The 18,471-nt window shown below is 47.6% G+C and overlaps 1 protein-coding gene across 1 annotated transcript in view; it reads right to left on the minus strand.

Annotated features, from left to right (window-relative positions):
- The window catches only part of ITIH5 (inter-alpha-trypsin inhibitor heavy chain 5), a 68,889-nt gene that overhangs the window by 37,483 nt on the left and 12,935 nt on the right, over positions 1 to 18,471 (minus strand). The window contains exons 4-6 of the mRNA XM_006130631.4: positions 17,400 to 17,507; positions 16,044 to 16,294; positions 4,464 to 4,633 (exon numbers count right to left, since the gene is read on the minus strand). Coding sequence (XP_006130693.2) covers positions 4,464 to 4,633; positions 16,044 to 16,294; positions 17,400 to 17,507 — 529 coding nt within the window. The remainder of the gene's footprint in view (positions 1 to 4,463; positions 4,634 to 16,043; positions 16,295 to 17,399; positions 17,508 to 18,471) is intronic.

The following is an 18,471-nucleotide window of genomic DNA, read 5'->3' on the forward strand; positions in this document are numbered from 1 at the left end:
CGTGTTCAAAGACAAGGACAGGTGGCTTTGGGCAGGCTCCCAAATGAATGGAGTTCCCCACTGACCGGCCAGGGCAGCAGGCAGTTCTACTTGCCAGAGAAGTGGATGGGGTTCTGCATGGGTGGTCTCAGCTTCCCAGGCTTCCTGCCTGTCTTGATCCACCGCTGCCACAGCTGCCGCAGCCCCCAGCCAGCAGTTACCCAGCGGTGGCTCTGTGAGTGGGGAGCCAAAGGCAGCTTTCCGGGAGAGCTGTCAGACAGACACCCCCCCCCCCCCCTCCTGAACCTGTCCCTTCAGCACAACGCCAGGGCGTCTGCTCCCCTGCCAGGCAAAGGCCAGGGGAAATGGACAGGGCCATGCTGAAGGGACAAGGTCAGGAGGGGGCCATGTCTGGCAGGGCCCCGCAGTACTCACAGAGAGCAACCTTCTCCCCCAACTCTAGCCCTTCAACATGGCCCCCTTGGTTCCCTTGGGCAGGTGGGAACAAGATGGGCAGGGAGCTAAGTCCTGGCAGCCAAGACCACCCAACAGCTGCGAGAGAAGAAGGCTTCTTCTACTGACAGAGCGAGTACTGCCTTGCCTGGGGGTACTAGGTGCCCTTCTCCCCTGCTTTGAGCCCCCATGAGTACTAGGCACCCCGGCTCCCAAATGAAACAGGGGGCTCAGCAAAACACACCTGGGAACCTCTGGTCTAGATGGAAGAGGACGAAGGCTTGAACATGAATTTCAAGCAGAGTTGGGAGCAAGGAAGCGAGGTTGTCTCATGACAAACGGTGAAGAACCACCTGCCACGATTCAAGGAGGATGTGGGTAAACTGGAAAGGGTTCAAAGAAAAGCCACAAAAGTGACTGAAGGCTTAGAAACAGGCCTAGTAGTGATAGACTCTAGGCGGGGTGGTCAATAGACTTTGCCGGGCCAGCAACATTTTATTTGCATATTTGCTTATTCATGCTGGCCTGGCAAAAGTTTGTGAAAGGGTTTGCCAGTCCCCAGTATCAAATAGGTTGGGAACCATAGGTCTAGATGATCCCTGATAGATGTTATGTAACCTGCTCTTAAATATCTCCAGTGATGGAGATTCCACAGCCTCCGTAGGCAATTTATTCCAGTGTTTCACCATCCTGAGAATTAGGAAGGTTTTCCTACTGTCCAACCTAAACCTCCCTTGCTGCAGTTTAAGCCCATTGCTGCTTGTCCTGTCACAAGAGGCCAAAGAGAACAATTTTTCTCTCTCCCCCTTGTAACATTCTTTTAGGTACTTGAAAACTGCTGTCATGTTCCCTCTCAGTCTTCTCTTTTCCAAACTAAGCAAGCCCAATTCTTTCAGTCTTCCCTCATAGCTCATGTTTCAAGACCTTTAATCATTTTTGTTGCTCTTTCTCTGAACCTTTTCCAATTTCTCCACAACTTTCTTGAAATGTGATGCCCAGAACTGGACACAGTACCTCAACTGAGGCCTAACCAGCACAGAGTAGATCTTGCTCACAACACTCTTATTATGCATCCCAGAATCATGTTTGCTTTTTTTATTTTTTTACAACAGTGTCATGCTGTTGACTCATATTTAACTTGTGGTCCACTATCACCCCTAGATCCCTTTCAGCAGGACTCCTTCCTAGACAGTCGCTTCCCATTCTGTAGGTGTGAACTGATTGTTCCTTCCTACGTGGAGTACTTTGCATTTGTCCTTATTAATCTTCATCCTGTTTACCTCAGACCATTTCTCCAGTTTGCCCAGATTATTTTGAATTATGGAACTCCTTGCCAGAGGAGGCTGTGAAGGCTAGGACTATAATAGAGTTTAAAGAGAAGCTAGATAATTTCATGGAGGTTAGGTCCATAACAGGCTATTAGCCAGGGGATAAAATGGTGTGCTTGGCCTCTGTTTGTCAGAGGCTGGAGAGAGATGGCAGGAGACAAATCGCTTGATCATTGTCTTCGGTCCACCCTCTCTGGGGCACCTGGTGCTGGCCACTGTCGGTAGACAGGATACTGGGCTAGAAGGACCTTTGGTCTGACCCAGTACGGCCGTTCTTATGTTCTTATGACCCTATTCTCCAAAGCATTTGCAACCCCTCCCAGCGTCATATCATCATAGTTTGGAAAAAAGAAGATTAAGGGGGGACATGATAGCGGTTTTCAAATATCTAAAAGGGTGTCACAAGGAGGAAGGAGAAAATTTGTTCCTCTTGGTTTCTGAGGACAGGACAAGGAGTAATGGGCTTAAAGTGCAGCAGGGGAGGTTTAGATTGGACATTAGGAAAAAATTCCTAACTGTCAGGGTGGTCAAATATTGGAATAAATTGCCAAGGGAGGTGGTGGAATCTCCCTCTCTGGAGATATTTAAGAACAGGTTAGATAGACATCTGTCAGGGATGGTGTAGACGGAGCTTGATCCTGCCTTGAGGGCGGGGGGCTGGACTCGATGACCTCTCGAGGTCCCTTCCAGTCCTATTATTCTATGATTCTATGATTCTATGATCTGCAAACTTAATAAGTGTACTCTCTATGCTGATAACTAAATTGCTGATGAAGATATTGAATAGAACTGGTGAGACACATATAAACTAGGCGTATATTTTTGACAGCAAAGGTAATTAGCGCTAGAAAAATTTATCCAGGATTATGATGGATTCTCCATCACTGGTAAGATTTAAATCCAGATTGGATGTTTGGCTAACAGATCTGCTCTAGCAGGATTGGAGCAGGCAGATCTGGCTCCATGCTCCTGGAAGGGGTGGACCTCAGGCAGAAGGGGTGGGACTGAAGACAGCTGGCTCATAGCGCTGCCTGGCTCTCCAGGCAGCCCCAAAACCTCCCAGAGCATGGCTTGCAGCACTCCAGCAGGGACTTAGAGGGCTCTGGAAGGTTTTGAATCACCAGGTTCCTCTGCCTTCCCACTGTTCGTCAGCGGGCCTGGCTCTAGGAATTCTTTTGGGGACGTTCTGTGACCTGTGTTATGCAGGAGATCACACTAGAAGATCACAACAGCCCCTTCTGGCCTTGGAATCCATAAATCTATTTAAAAACATACATACACACTTTGTCCAAAGTGCACCTGCATGCCACGGCATTGTGCACCGCCTTGTGGCTGGCCATATCCCACTGTAGCCCTCAAAATAGGGTCTTCACATGGGGTAATTTGTTTCAGCATAGCTGGAACAGTTACAAAGGATATTGTTCCTGGTGTGCCTGTTTAGAGCCAGCAACCCTAACTATTTGCGTTCTGTTCACGAAATCAATCATTGGCTAATCTTTGCAATTGAGCGCAGGTGAAAAATTGCTAGGTCTGTGGGTAAAATTGCTGGGTGACTTGGATTTGACTGCTTTCTTACAGGCAAGTTTTCCATTGTCCCCTTTCATGTGATGCTTTAACTTCAACAGATAAAGGCTATGCTTGGACAGTTTGTGCTAGCTTATTTATCATGTGGCGTTTAGCTAGTTGCCTGCAGGTACAGATGTTTTTATGTAGCACTAGGGGATCCATTCATCGGTGTTGCATATCGGTGGTGTATGAAGAACACATAGTCTGTGACAAGTCAAGCCACCGTATGGTCCAGTGAGCTGAATAATGACCACCCTCATCTTGATTATAAAAATGTGGACTACAAATTCCAGCATGCAATGATCCAGAAGGAAGCTACTCAGCTAAAGATGGAGTATCCCATGCAGGAACAAGTTGCCTCCTCTGAGTCACATTCAAGATACGGGATGCTAGTGTTGCCGGCTTTGAGAACTGGATCACGAGTGTCACAATAGTGGATGTTTCTTAAAGACTCAACTGCCAGGATCAACCTGCATGTGTCTCCAAAGGGAGGCATGGGTTAGGACAAGAAGCAAGGGGATTAAATTGCAGGAAGGGAGGTTTAGGTTGGACATTAGGAAAAACTTCCTGTCAGAGTGGTTAAACACTGGAGTAAATTGCCTAGGGAGGTTGTGGACTCTCCATCACTGGAGATATTTAAGGGCGAGTTAGATAAACATCTGTCAGGGATGCTCTAGATGATGCTTGATCCTGCTTTGAGTGCAGGGAACTGGACTTGATGACCTCTTAAGGCCCCTTCCAGTTCTAGATTCTGTGAATCTCAGCTTTTATGTCCATCAAAAAAGTAAGTTTCTAGCCTGCAAACAAGGACACCTTAGTGGCTGAGAAACCAAAAGGGAATGAAAATTATTTTTTGTTATGTAAAAAAAAAATCATGATTTTTAAGCACAATCCTATGCTTTTTTTTTTTTTTTTTTTTTTTAGAGAAAGGGGAAGTTAATAATCAGTGGGGCTGGCAGTAAGAGGGGCTGCCATCTGGCAATGTTACACCACTTAGGTGTGGTCTTTAGGTTCCTACAAGCAGCAGAAATGATGCTCATTTGGTGAAAATTAGTTATGGAATGTGGGCATCCAACACCAATCAGCTACCTCTGGTATTGTTAATAACACAAGGAAAGTCAGGCATGTGTACTGTACCTGCACATCTCCAACACTTAGCTCCCTGTTGACATCATATCGAACGATAAAATCACCCAGAATGCCATTGCGGGCAATCTGGTTTTGCTGTACAATGGTGGGACTGAAGGTCACTTTGGCTAACGTTTTTGTCTGGCCGATAACGGTAGACGGAGGTGGGGAGATGTCATCTGGTGGGGAAAAGAACAACCAGCAATATTACAGCTTTTCTAGTTATGTTGTACAGATTCACCCTGATTCAACACAGCACATGGGCAATTATCATGCAATGAAGTCCAATGAATATTAATGACTATTACATTTTGAAATCAGGGGAGGGCAAAATAGCCGCAATAAAATAAGAACTACCCAGTTGCAACCCTTACTGCACCCAGCCTTGATATCCTATGGGAGGATGGACAAGTCTGGTTATCTTCACATCTTTGTTGTTACTTTTGGAGGTGATCTTAAACCTGAAGGTTGGATCTGCTCTAGGAGGCTGTTAAAGTACCCGTTCCAGTTTTGGTAAGAGAGAACATTTGTCCCCAGGTCCTGGGCTAATACCCCACTGAGTGGGGTAGTTGTTTACTTCCCTCTCTTGCATGCAAACGTATCCACATTTCAGTGAGATTGTACCTGTATACGTTCCAAAGTGTGCCACCACCCTGCTATTTAAATTGGAGTTTGGCCCAAATTCAAGTTTGGCGTTGCGTTTCCCCAAAATTGGGGTGTGCTCACGTCCATTTTTAGTACATATTGAAAACTCAGCCAGCTTCTCAGCTGATGTCAAGCAGAAATACTTATTTCGCCACTGTTACAATAGTATTCGAGGTCTTGCAGGGAAGAGCAATGGAGGAGGAATGGGTTTCCTCTCAAGCTTCAAGAGATGGGGTGGGCAATAATTTTTGACCAGGGCCACTTCAAAGATTTTTGAAGTGGTCATGGGCCACCCCAGAAGGGGCAGGGCCTCAGACGGAAGGGGTGGGGCCTCAGGCGGAAGGGGTGGGCCTTTCATAGCAGGAGTTGACAGGGCTCACACCTCCCCTGTGGCTCTCAGGCAACACATTAGTGGGGGACAGGAGCTGAGAGCCCTTTCAATTCCTGCCATTTAAAGGGCTCACTGCTCCTGGCCTCGCTGCTAGCACATTGTTTGGGAGCCAGGGACACATGAGCCCCTTCAACTGCTTCTATTTAAAGGGTTCGCGCCTTCTGGACACCCCTGGGGAAGGCACGAGCCCTTTAAATAGAAGCAGGTAAACGGGCTCGCAGCTCCCAGCACTACTAGCATGTTGCCAGGGAGCCGGGACTTGCAAGCCCTTTTAACTGCATCTATTTAAAGGGCTCACATCTTTCCTGTGCCTGTCACGCAACGTGTTGCCCGGCAGCTGCGGGGAAGGTGCGAGCCCTTTAAATAGAAGCAGTTAAAAGGGCTGGCATGGGCAATGTGCTAGGAAGTGGGGCTCCCCATGCAGATACTTCGTGGATGGTCGTCAAGTCATCTTCTTTTTGTTAAGCTGAAGAAATTGAGTTCTGTGAGTCTATCGCTATAAGGTCTGTCCTCCTGGCTTTCCCTGGAACCCTCTCCAATTCTTCTGGTGCCCACTGTGGGCACCAGAACGGGACATAGTATTTCAGCAGTGGTCAGACTGATGCTAAATACAGAGGTGAAACAACCTCTCTACTCCTTCTTCAGGGTTAGTAAAACATTCCACGTGATCTGGAAATGGAAGCACCCTCCTTGTCCACATCATATAGCACAGGCAGTGACTGTTCAAGCTTCTTCTACAGGCTTCACTCAAAGAGGAAATTCAGGGCGCTCTGACCTGAATGCATATCAATTCACACAGGGAATCTATGGATAGGGACTCTAGCTCCAGCTTTGCCAGGAGTGTCCTGTAGCCTCCCCAAGCCTCAATTTGCCCATCTGCTAAACAAGGGTAATGACTCCTAATCACTTTTGTGAAGTGTGTTGAGATCAAGGAGTGATAGGTAGAACTTTGCAATTGTCTAGCACCTTGTGTCACCTCAAAGCACTTTGCAAAGATGGGTAAGGGATATTCTCCTTATACAGCTCATAGTGAGGTCTGGAGAGAGGGGCTAGGTGACTTTGCCAAGGTCATCTACAGAGTCACTGACAGGACTGGTTGAGAAAGTGGCTCTGATTCTGCCCAGTCAATTCTCGGCCCTTTCCACTGCGAACTCCAACAAACTAGTTAGGGCTAGTTGTGATGTGGAGACTTGTTGAATAAAATGGACATAAAGCTAATTTTACCAAATAGCCAGATAGCACATACTGCCTGCTTCTTCCTGCATTGCTTCCATTTGAACTAGTGGCCAAGAGGGGAAAGACATAGTTTATATATATGAGTAAACATCCAAAAGGGCACAGACCTCCCTTTTAATTTGACCTGCAGAACAAACAGCTTGCATGATCCAAATGCTGGAGCCTCTACCTGTCTGATTCATGCCCACAATGATCCCAGGAACAAGGGCAAATTTTTAGATTTCTTCTTAGAATTCCACCGTCAGTGCAAACAAGGCTGACAAAAGCAAAACCATGCTCTGTTCAAATTGACCTCTTAACGTGTCTTCATTTGATGTTACCAAGTGAAGTGCCAAGCAATGCAGTGCAAAGGTGAAGCCAAAGTCAGACTTGATCAGAATTTGGGAGAGCCCAGATCCAGAACTCCAACCCCGAGTTCACTCTGAGCTTTAAAATGGGAACTTCCAGGGAGGTGGAATGAAAAGGGGGAACATAAAAATCCCCTTGCAAGATGGGGCTTTGAGCACCAGCTGTAAAATGGAAGAGAAACAGGAGTAACTACCACAGGGTCTGGTGTTGCCTGGGAATGTGGAGATACTGTACGTGACAGGAAAAACATTCTCACCACACTGCTTCATAGGGAGAGAAGGGTGCCAGGTGTTGAGTAGACCTAGGCTCAGTGCCAAAGGAACGGGGAATTCTGGGGTTAGATGTCAACATGGAAAGTGTCTACGTTTTGAGGTCATCTGAAAGAGTGGGAATTCCTGGCCTCTGCTTCCTCTGCACTGTTTTATCTGTGTTACAGTAGTAGAAAGGGAGCAGACACCTGACCAGCTCCGGAAATCATTTTCCAAAATTCGTGCGCCCTGCGGCTTCCTTTTGGGAAAAACCATAAGCCTGGCTGGTTCATGCATCTGTGACCCTGCTTACAAAGGAAACAGGCTACAGACACTTGGCTTAGCTTTGTCAGAAAAGCAGCCTCATAGAATCATAGAATAATAGGACTGGAAGGGACCTCGAGAGGTCATCGAGTCCAGCCCCCCGCCCTCAAGGCAGGACCAAGCTCCGTCTACACCATCCCTGACAGATGTCTATCTAACCTGTTCTTAAATATCTCCAGAGAGGGAGATTCCACCACCTCCCTTGGCAATTTATTCCAATATTTGACCACCCTGACAGTTAGAAATTTTTTCCTAATGTCTAATCTAAACCTCCCCTGCTGCACTTTAAGCCCATTACTCCTTGTCCTGTCCTCAGTAACCAAGAGGAACAAATTTTCTCCTTCCTCCTTGTGACACCCTTTTAGATATTTGAAAACCTCTATCACGTCCCCCCTTAATCTTCTTTTTTCCAAACTAAACAAGCCCAGTTCATGAAGCCTGGCTTCATAGGTCATGTTCTCTAAACCTTTAATCATTCTTGTCGCTCTTCTCTGTACCCTTTCCAATTTCTCCACATCTTTCTTGAAATGTGGCGCCCAGAACTGGACACAGTACTCCAGCTGAGGCCTAACTAGTGCAGAGTAGAGCGGCAGAATGACTTCACGAGTTTTGCTTACAACACACCTGTTGATACAACCTAGAATCATATTTGCTTTTTTTGCAACAGCATCACACTGTTGACTCATATTCAACTTGTGGTCCACTATGACCCCTAGATCCCTTTCCGCCATGCTCCTTCCTAGACAGTCGCTTCCCATCTTGTATGTATGGAACTGATTGTTCCTTCCTAAGTGGAGCACTTTGCATTTCTCTTTATTAAACCTCATCCTGTTTACCTCTGACCATTTCTCTAACTTGCTAAGGTCATTTTGAATTATGTCCCTATCCTCCAAAGAAGTTGCAACCCCACCCAGTTTGGTATCAAACTTAATAAACGTACTCTCTATCCCAATATCTACATCATTGATGAAGATATTGAACAGTACGGGTCCCAAAACAGACCCTTGCGGAACTCCACTTGTTATTCCTTTCCAGCAGGATTTAGCACCATTAACAACAACTCTCTGACTACGGTTATCCAGCCAATTATGCACCCACCTTATCGTGGCCCTATCTAAGTTATATTTGCCTAGTTTATCAATAAGAATATCATGCGAGACCGTATCAAATGCCTTACTAAAGTCTAGGTATATGACATCCACCGCTTTTCCCTTATCCACAAGACTCGTTATCCTATCAAAGAAAGCTATCAGATTAGTTTGGCATGACTTGTTCTTCACAAACCCATGCTGGCTATTCCCTATCACTTTATTACCTTCCAAGTGTTTGCATATGATTTCCTTAATTACCTGCTCCATTATCTTCCCTGGGACAGACGTTAAACTGACCGGTCTGTAGTTTCCTGGGTTGTTCTTATTCCCCTTTTTATAGATGGGCACAATATTTGCCCTTTTCCAGTCTTCTGGAATCTCCCCTGTCTGCCATGATTTTTCAAAGATCATAGCTAAAGGCTCAGATACCTCCTCTATCAGCTCCTTGAGTATCCTGGGATGCATTTCATCAGGACCTGGTGACTTGCTGACATCTGACTTTCCTAAGTGATTTTTAACTTGTTCTTTGTGTATCCTATCTTCTAAACTTACCCTCTCTCTGCTTGTATTCACTACGTTAGGCACACCTCCAGACTTCTCAGTGAAGACCAAAACAAAGAAGTCATTGAGCATCTCCGCCATTTCCAAGTTTCCTGTTTCTGCTTCTCCCTCCTCACTAAGTAGTGGACCTACCCTGTCCTTGGTCTTCCTCTTGCTTTTAATGTATTTATAAAAGGTCTTCTTGTTTCCCTTTACGCCTGTAGCTAGTTTGATCTCATTTTGTGCCTTTGCCTTTCTAATCTTGCCCCTGCATTCCCGCGTTGCTTGCCTATATTCATCCTTTGTTATTTGTTATTTGATATTTGTTATTTGTTATTTCATCCTTTGTTATTTCATCAGAACCCCAAAAGGGTTCTCTGTAACAAACCCAACCTAGACCCTGTATCAAAGGCTACGTCTAGACAGCGGGGCTATTTCGGGATACTGTCTTTAATTCCGCACCTTTAAATGCGCCCATTATTTCGAAATAGATTTTCGCACTATTCCATAAGGGTTATGGACTTGTCGGAACAGTTTTATCATTTCAAAATAAGCTATTTCAAGGTAAGGGTGCTGTGCAGATGCACCCAAACTGTGGAGACGTCTGGGGCTGAGGCGAACCTTTGTGGTTCAGATCTCTAGCCAGACATCTACCACTGTCCCCGCAACAACAACACCTGTTGTGCTTTTTCACAAGTGTCAGAGTGTGGTCCTTCCTTCACAAGGTGCACGTCCTCTCCGCGTGTCTTTAAGTCCCATCTGCATTCCACTTTAAATGCTTTATGGGCACACCAGGATCTTGTTATAGCTGGAACTACAGAGCCAGTGCACATCTAGCCAAGTGACAGCTGACTTTTCCTAATGCATCCTGGAGATGCATTCGAGACTTCAGGGACTTCTGAGGTTAATCCCTGACGTGATGATAGCCTGATAGGTTTGGATTGCTAGATCTGTCTGAAAAAATGTTCATTCATTTTGTTTGTGTTGATAGTGGCTATTGCCACAGCAAGCAGGCATTTCACTCACAAATGTTAAATACCCAGACAAATATATCTGGCAATGGCTTCAGAGGCAGAAAGAATCCAGCTTGATTTCAGACCCCAGGCTAGACCTTCCGGGTCAGCATTTGGGAGTTGGGGGGAGTTGGAAGCTTCCTTTTAGTTTGCAAGCTAAGGCAATTTGAACCCCTGGGACTAAACCAGGAACCCGTGGGTCTCAGGGCAAAAGGTTCAGAAAGCACCTACATGACTTGGAAGCCTACGTCACTTTTGAAAATGGGACTTGGGTGCTTCTGACAATGTTGCCCTCGTCTGCATTTATCCTGCTGAGTTGGCCTTTCGTTCATGGATCTTAAAGCATTTTTTCAGCATCTATGGAAGAAATACTGCAGTCCTCATGATAGCCATTTTAGAGAACTCACATGATTTTCTCAAATCCAGAGAGGTCCAGATGGTCCCATCTTTACACTGAGCAGCATCTCACCCTGGGGGAAGTCTTACTGGTTTCCTAGTGCTTTTTTTGTGATGGTACTGTCCAGTACGCAGTGCCAATGTAACCCACACACCTAGGCTATGTCTACACTCGTGGCTTCTTGCGCAAGAACATCTTGCACAAGTGTTCTTGTGCAAGAACTCGTGCGCAAGAAAATGTCCACACTGCCATGTGCGAGCTGTGCTTTTGCGCAAGAGCACCCATGGCAGTGTGGACACTTTCTTGCGCAAGAAAGCTCTGATGGCCATTTTAGCCATAGGGCTTTCTTGCGCAAGAAATCCCTGCTGAGCGTCCACACTGCCCTCTTGCACAAGAGCTCCTGCACAAGAGGGCTTACACCTGTTAAAAAAGAGCGTAACTCTTGTGCAAGGAGCCCCCTCTTACCACGCCGTACTGTAAATTTACTTGCACAAGAGCAGGCGGGCAGTGTGGACGCTCTGCAGATTCTTGCGCAAGAACGGCTGTATTTGCACAAGAAGCTGCGAGTGTAGACATAGCCCTAGTGTGGTTACTAAGCAATGCAAGTGGAACCTAGACCACAGCAACAGTTAAGACCAAGAGACCTCTACAGCAGAGGCTGGGAGCCAACTGGCTTTTAGCTCAGAGTAGAGGCTCCTATACTCTGCTTCAGAAATCCCAGGTTCAAAACTGCCTGGTGGTGGTTACACCAGCATCTCCAGTCAGAGCTTACCTGGAAACAACAGAGCGTATCGGTACCTCTGCAATGAAGACAACCGGCTGGGTCACGTGTCTTAAAAGGGCAATGCTGGCCCCACTGCCGTTTTTTTTCTTGCTCGACAACTTTTCCCCTGAAGTACCAGCACCTTCTTTTTACAAAAAAAAGCACTACTGGTTTCAATATTGCCACTGGCGGAGCAAGGTACCATTCAGAATGAATCAGGGTGACAACCTAGCGACCACAGAAGTGAGCAAGTAGCAGATACAGATTGGACCTCCCTGGTCTGGCACCCTCAGAATCTAACTGGTCCCAGATGAGGGGTTTTGCCAAACCAGGGGAGGTCTTCCTGTTCCCCCTGCCACCATCCCCTCCCTGCCCTGGCTTTGCTACTGGCCAAAAGATGGCTCCCTCCCAGCTACCTCGCGCTGGGCTTCCCAGCCCCGCAGGAAGCCTCGCCACCAGCCCTTCACCAGGACTCTCTGGTCCTGCAACATCCAGGCTGGACCACGGAGGTTGCCAGTCCAGAGAGTCCTGGTTAATAGAGGTTCAACCTGTATATGAATAAAATCCAGGATCCATGGGTTGCAGTCCCTTCCTCTGGTCATGACATTGAAAGTGATAGCTCCTTCACAAAGGCTTCAATAGCTTGAGAAGACTTTTATAACAAGAGACCTGGATGGGTCCAGCTTTTCAACGCCTTGCTAGGTAGCAAAGAATGTTCGGGGCCCGCAGATTCACATTTGGGTAGGCCTCCCCAATGCTGCCTTTTTCCATGTGTCATTGTGAACTGCAGGCCCATGTGTGCTGGAACAGACAGAGGGTGTGTCTGCCCAGGTATCCTGTCTCTGGCCTTGCTCGATGCCAGATGATTTGGAGGAAAGCTTAACACCAGAAATTCAGCTGACCATGCAATGCTGCCCCAAGGGGAAACATCTTTCCTCGCCTCTTCTAAACTACATCCCGGAGACTGATCATCTTTATCATTATACATCTATTCTGGCTGCGAATGCTTTGCTTAGTCATATAAAGGCCAGCGCCTCAGATAGTATAAATCAGGAGTGAGGAAACTAAGGCCTAGGGGCTGGATGCAGCCCCGGGCTTGCCTAGATCTGGCCCCTAAGGCTTGGGGTCCCCCCCTGGATCATTGCAGCACCACGACTGGAGCCACCCCGATTTGCACCCGCTGCAGATCTGACCCTACTGGGACAGAGTCGCTCAGTCTTAGTGGTCAGATTCAGGATTCAGGTCAGCCACAGAGACAGAGCCGGGGATTGAGCCAAGGGTCAGAGCCAAAGCCAGGAATCAAGCCAAGAGGCAGAGGCAGAGGGAGTAGCCAAGCGTGGAGTAGAGGAGCCAGGATTTGGAATAACGCAGGAGAGCAGGGACCAGTAAAGAGACAGGAAGGTGGGAATGAGGAACAAAGCAGCGCTCAGGAGTCAGACAAACAGGAAGGCTCCAAAGGAGCCGCTTTAGCCAGGGATTCACCTAGTTTTTCAGACAACTTCCCATGCTTCCTTCTGGCTGCAGTATTGAGTCTGAGCCAATCAGGGCAGCTGGACATCTACAACTGGGAGTTTTGTGGGCAATGAGCGAGGATCCCTCAGACCACACCCACTCCTGGTAGGAGATGCCAGTGGAGGCTGTGGTCTGGTATGGACCATGATTTTTCAGGCTCATATCCTAGTTCAAGACTCTCACTCACTTGGGATTATCCTGGAGGTTTGGCTAATGGCTGAGTTGCTGCATCGTATGGCCCATACGGCCCAAGGGCAAAGAACCAATAGTTTCCACAGAGGGAAAGCCGTCTCTGGGACATGTTAGATTCCCCTCCCCCAACATTACACCTGCTCTCTGCTGCTTTGACAAAAGAGGGACATTTCCTGTGTTCTGAAAGGCAGGATTTCCTGTCGGCTTTGGCGCGCCTGGATGGAAACACAAGTGACTTCAGCAGTTCCCAGGAGATCCGGAGCCCGGAAGGAGGCTTTTCAGATGCTGGACATCCCACCTGATTCAAATCCCATGCAAGTCATTGGAAAGACTTCCACTGACTTCAATGGGCTTTGGATCAAGCCCTAATTTCAACAGGATCCAAGTTGTCTTTGTCTGTTTAGACACGCCCGTAGGACTATGCTGGCTGAAAGCCACAGAAGCCAGGGACGTCTGGAGGTAGGCTGAATTCCCACCATGATAGCTTCTGAAAAGCCTTAATAGCCTAAACATCTAGCAGGGATGATCTAGATCTGTGTTTCTCAACCAGTGGTGTGATTACCCTTGGGGTACATCAACACAACTGAAATTTGGAGGAAACTGAATTTTGGTTTTAAATTTTCCAGCGCTTTATTATTTTTGTAATTTTAACACCCAAAAATTTCATTGGCCTCCTGGCTACGATTAACGGCTACGTCTACACTGGCATGATTTTCCGGAAATGCTTAAAACAGAACAGTTTTCCGTTATAAGTATTTCCGGAAAAAGCGCGTCTACATTGGCAGGATGCTTTTCTGGAAAAGCACTTTTCCCGGAAAAGCATCCATGGCCAATATAGACACACTTTTCCGCAAAAAAGCCCCGATCGTCATTTTTGCGATCGGGGCTTTTTTGCGGAAAAGACTACTGTGCTGTCTACACTGGCCCTTTTCCAGAACAGTTTTTCTGGAAAAGGACTTTTGCCCAAACGGGAGCAGCATAGTTTTTCCAGAAAAACACTGACAATTTTACAGTAGATCGTCAGTGCTTTTCCGGAAATTCAAGGGGCCAGTGTAGACAGCTGGCAAGTTATTCCAGAAAAGCGGCTGCTTTTCCAGAATAAGTGGCCCAGTGTAGACACAGCCAACTTGTTTAAACAAATGTGTTGCAATGGTAGAAAAAAATGTGTGTGTCTGGAAACTGTAGGTACTGGGGGTGCTTATAATGTTTTTTTGAAAAAGGGGTACTTTATAAAAAAAGGTTGAGAAACACTGATCTAGATAGTTCTTGGTCTTGCCATGAGGGCAGAGGACTGGACTTGATCACCTCTTGAGATCCCTTCCCATTCTAGGGTTCTATGATTCTATAGTCACTGCGCTTATGTTGCATCCCCACCCTGTCGACGCAGGAGACTGTCCTGTCAGTGCCAAAGAGTTAGGGAGTCGAAATGCAGAAAGCAGCCACCTCGCACTGAACTGCAGCCACCTCTGGGGTGGAATGTGCCAGCCACACTGCACCGCAATGGGTTGGAGGGGAAGTGAGGAATGACGTTTCTAAAGGGAATGGCACCGAAATACAAACCCTACCCTGTAATAGGGCCAGGCTGCTCCCTATCTTGTGAGATGTGTCCTCTGGTCTCTCCTAGCTCTGTAGAGTCCAGGTCGGAGGTGTAGGACTCCATCAAGAGGTGGCTTCCTCCGCAGCTCAGTGGCACCTCGTGCAACACTGGGGCACTGATTTATGATGAGTTTGAGAGAAGAATGTAGTCTTTGAGCAATCAACACTATTGGTAGCTGGGTATGTCCCTGTAGCCCAGCAGTTTTTAAACTGTGGGTTGTGATCCAGTGGTGGGTGGAATGTCAGGCTGCAGGGGGATCAGGTGAGCAGTGGAGGTGGAAAAGCAGCTACCTACCTGGCATGGCACCTCAAACTGCGCTGCACCCCAAAAGCAGCCAGCAGCAGGCCCGGATCCACGGGGAGGAGGAAAGAGAGCACACTGGGCCCTGCCCCTGCCCTGAGCACTAGCGCCACACTCCCATTGGCTGGGACCCTGCTGCTGGCTGCTTCTGGGGTGCAGCATGGTCTGCAGTGCCAGGGGAGGCAGGAAGCTGCCTTAGCACCCCCACTGCACCGCTGCGTAGGAGCTACTCAAGGTAAGCCCCTCCTACCTCAGCCCTGACCCCTCCCGCCCCTGCAAAGCCAGAGCCCGCTCCTAAACCCCAAAGCGCTCATCCTCAGCCTCATCCTGGAGCACACACTCTAGTTACATTGGCTACATCTGGACTACAGGCTTTTGTCAACAGAGACTTTGTCAACAGATACTGTCGACAAAGCTTCTGTCGACAAAGAGCGTCTAGACGACATCCAGTTCTGTCGACAAAGCAAGCCGCTTTGTCGACATGAGAGTGTAGACGCAAAGGACAGTGTAGAATGAGGTTTACCGCCGTCGACAAAACTGCCGAGTTCTGTTGACGTTATGTCAACAGAACTCGGCGGTAGACATAGGTATAGTTTTGTCGACAAAAGTCTACTTTGGTCGACAAAACCCTGTAGTCGACACACCCATGATGTTGAGTCACAGGCACCAACCATTTTCTTCAACTGGGTCATGAGAAAAAAGATTGAAAACCACAGCTATAGATCTTCCATCCCATCCCTGTCAGCCATGCCTGCTTGTAGTGGCACTCTGTCTCCTACTAGTGGTTCCTAGACCAGCTAAAGATTGACAACCCTGCTCCAGGCATGGCTAAGAAAAAGGTGTCAATTAGCCCAGATCATAGAGACTCAGGCATCAGGCTCCAAATTTGAGCCTCGCTGCTAATGACCTGGGTCTGTGGGTGTTATGCATGGGCCCCGCCCAGTTCACAAGTAGGGATGCAGTCATAGCTGTAGGCCACAAACTCTATTCACCTGTGACTTTCTTGCTGCCTTTCTGCTTGCTGTTCTGGAGCGGTGGCACCTCCAGAGACATGATGCCAGAGTTCTCGAGGATGTTCACCTCCACTCGTAACCTTCCCACAAGCTGCTGGGGCCGGACGCTGACCGTGTACTCGTACTTCCCCAGACGCCTCTGCAAGAGCTCTTCATAATGCAGCAGGAAGATGGCGTGGGTCTTGCTTGGAACGGTGCCAGAGGCTTTGAAAGTCTCGGCTCCGTTCTCCCTGCAAGGGAAATTCAAAGAGACCTTCACACGCTGTTTTTACATCAGGATGGCTCCACACCCTCAAGTTAATGGTTTCCTGACGCTGGGTCTCTTGTGTCAGCAGCTAGTGTTCCCCGTTAAATGAGAAACCAAGGACTGCATGTAATCCTGGGCCTCCCGTTACAGACAGGATGTGGACACATTGGAGAGAGTCCAGCAGGGGGCAACGAAAATGATTAGGGGGCTGGAGCACATGACTTATGAGGAGAGGCTGAAGAATTTGAGTTTATTTAGTCTACAAAAGAGAAGAGTGAGGGGGGATTTGATAGCAGCCTTCAACTACCTGAAGGGAGTTCCAAAGAGGATGGAGAGAGGCTGTTCTCAGTGGTGACAGATGGCAGAACGAGGAGCAGTGGACTCAAATTGCAGTGGGGGAGTCTAGGTTGGATATTAGGAAAAACTATTTCCTTAGGAGGATGGTGAAGCACTGGAATGAGTTACCTAGGGAGGTGGTGGAATCTCCATCCGTAGAGGTTTTTAAGTCCTGGCTTGACAAAGCCCTGGCTGGGATGATTTAGTTGGGGTTAGTCCTGCTTTTAGCAGGCAGTTGGACTCGATTCTTTGATTCTATGATTTTATGACTGGCCACAGAAATACTCAAGAGGTTCCCATTAAAGCAGAGATTTTGAAAGGCTCTTATTACTATTCTTAGACAGGAGCATGGCAGATGCATAAAAAAAGGAAGGCAGTACAGAGCTCAGAGGGAGAGGAAAGGTGATCCAATGTTAGAAAACTAGGCTGGGATGCATGAGAACCAATGTCAAGTCCCTGCTCTGCCACATACTTCCTATGTGACCTTGGGCAAGTCACTTAGTCTTATATTTTGGTTCCCATCTGTAAAATGGGAATAACAGCACAGTGCTGCCTCCAAGGGGTGTTGTGAGATGATCAGCTCTTATGGTAGTGGGGATCATACAAGTCCCTCAGTCAGACCAGATATATCTCAGGCTCTATCCCAAAGAAATCGCGACCACACACTAGAAATAAGTAAATACCTTTTACTGGTATTAAAAGGTAAAATCAGAACTCTGCCTAAAATGACAGCCAGAGGGAACAATACTCACCCACTATCTGTGGAGCTAGAATGTTTATTGCCTCTCTCCTTGTCCCTGTTGCTGGGTTTCTTTTCTTTCGCAGTGACTTCCCCGTGGTAAATCCTGTCTCCAATGATCCTGCAGAGTTAAGAGACGTCAGTCTTATAGATCTTCAGACAAATCCGAGTGTGGGGCATGCTTGGGCATGTTTTTGTGCTAGGCCTCCACTAAAAGAGCCATCTGTGAAGTTATTGCTCCATGAAAGCCAGCCAAGTGTAAGACCTGTATGCTTGTAGGTTGCCTATGGCGTCAGAGCTCTGAGCTGTAGCACCAAGGCCAAGTTATCAGGTAAGCAGTGACGGAAGCCCTTAACGGTCTGGATAGCCCCCAAACATCACAGTTGCCATCTCTTTTCTGAAGTGCTGCATGTCATTCCAAGCGAATAAAGGGCAACCGTTCTGGAAAGTAGGGACAAAGCTATTAACAAGGGACACCTACCTACAGCATTTTAACCGTGGCAACATACCGTGCATGGATCTCAGCGTGTCTGCATCTCTGCATTGCTGTTGCTTGCAAACAGACTTCCACCTCATAGACTTTTAAAGTCAGAAGGGATCCTCTAGTCTGGCCACTTATCCAAGGCAGGCCACAGAACCTCACTCCCTCCTCTAATAGACCCTAACCTCTGGCTGAGTCACTGAAGTCCTCACATCATGATTTAAAGACTTTTAGTTCCAGACCTAAGGAAATGTTTCTCACTAGGAACGGGTCCCAGGACAATGGATACCAAGGAAGCAACGTGCCTTAGAATACCCCCTCAACGTCAACCCAGCTGGGGCCAAGCAGCAGAACAGGCGGTTTCTCATGGTACCTGCAGCCCACCCGGAAGGATCAGAAGTCTCCCTGTAACTCAGGCAGCCTCCAAAGTGCCCCACTAGACAAAAGTCACCCTGCGGCATCCTACCAAGTCCTCCCCTCTCCAGGGCCTTTTAAGGCCTCAGATTTCAAAGGGGATTCAAACAATCCCCCCAAAGGGTCCGGGTATTTAGCTCGCAGATACACACAGGCGCTCAAGCCAATGTTTTCTTGCTCCAAAATAACA

This window comes from Pelodiscus sinensis, chromosome 1 (assembly GCF_049634645.1).
Source record: "Pelodiscus sinensis isolate JC-2024 chromosome 1, ASM4963464v1, whole genome shotgun sequence".
Classification (NCBI taxonomy): domain Eukaryota; kingdom Metazoa; phylum Chordata; order Testudines; family Trionychidae; genus Pelodiscus; species Pelodiscus sinensis.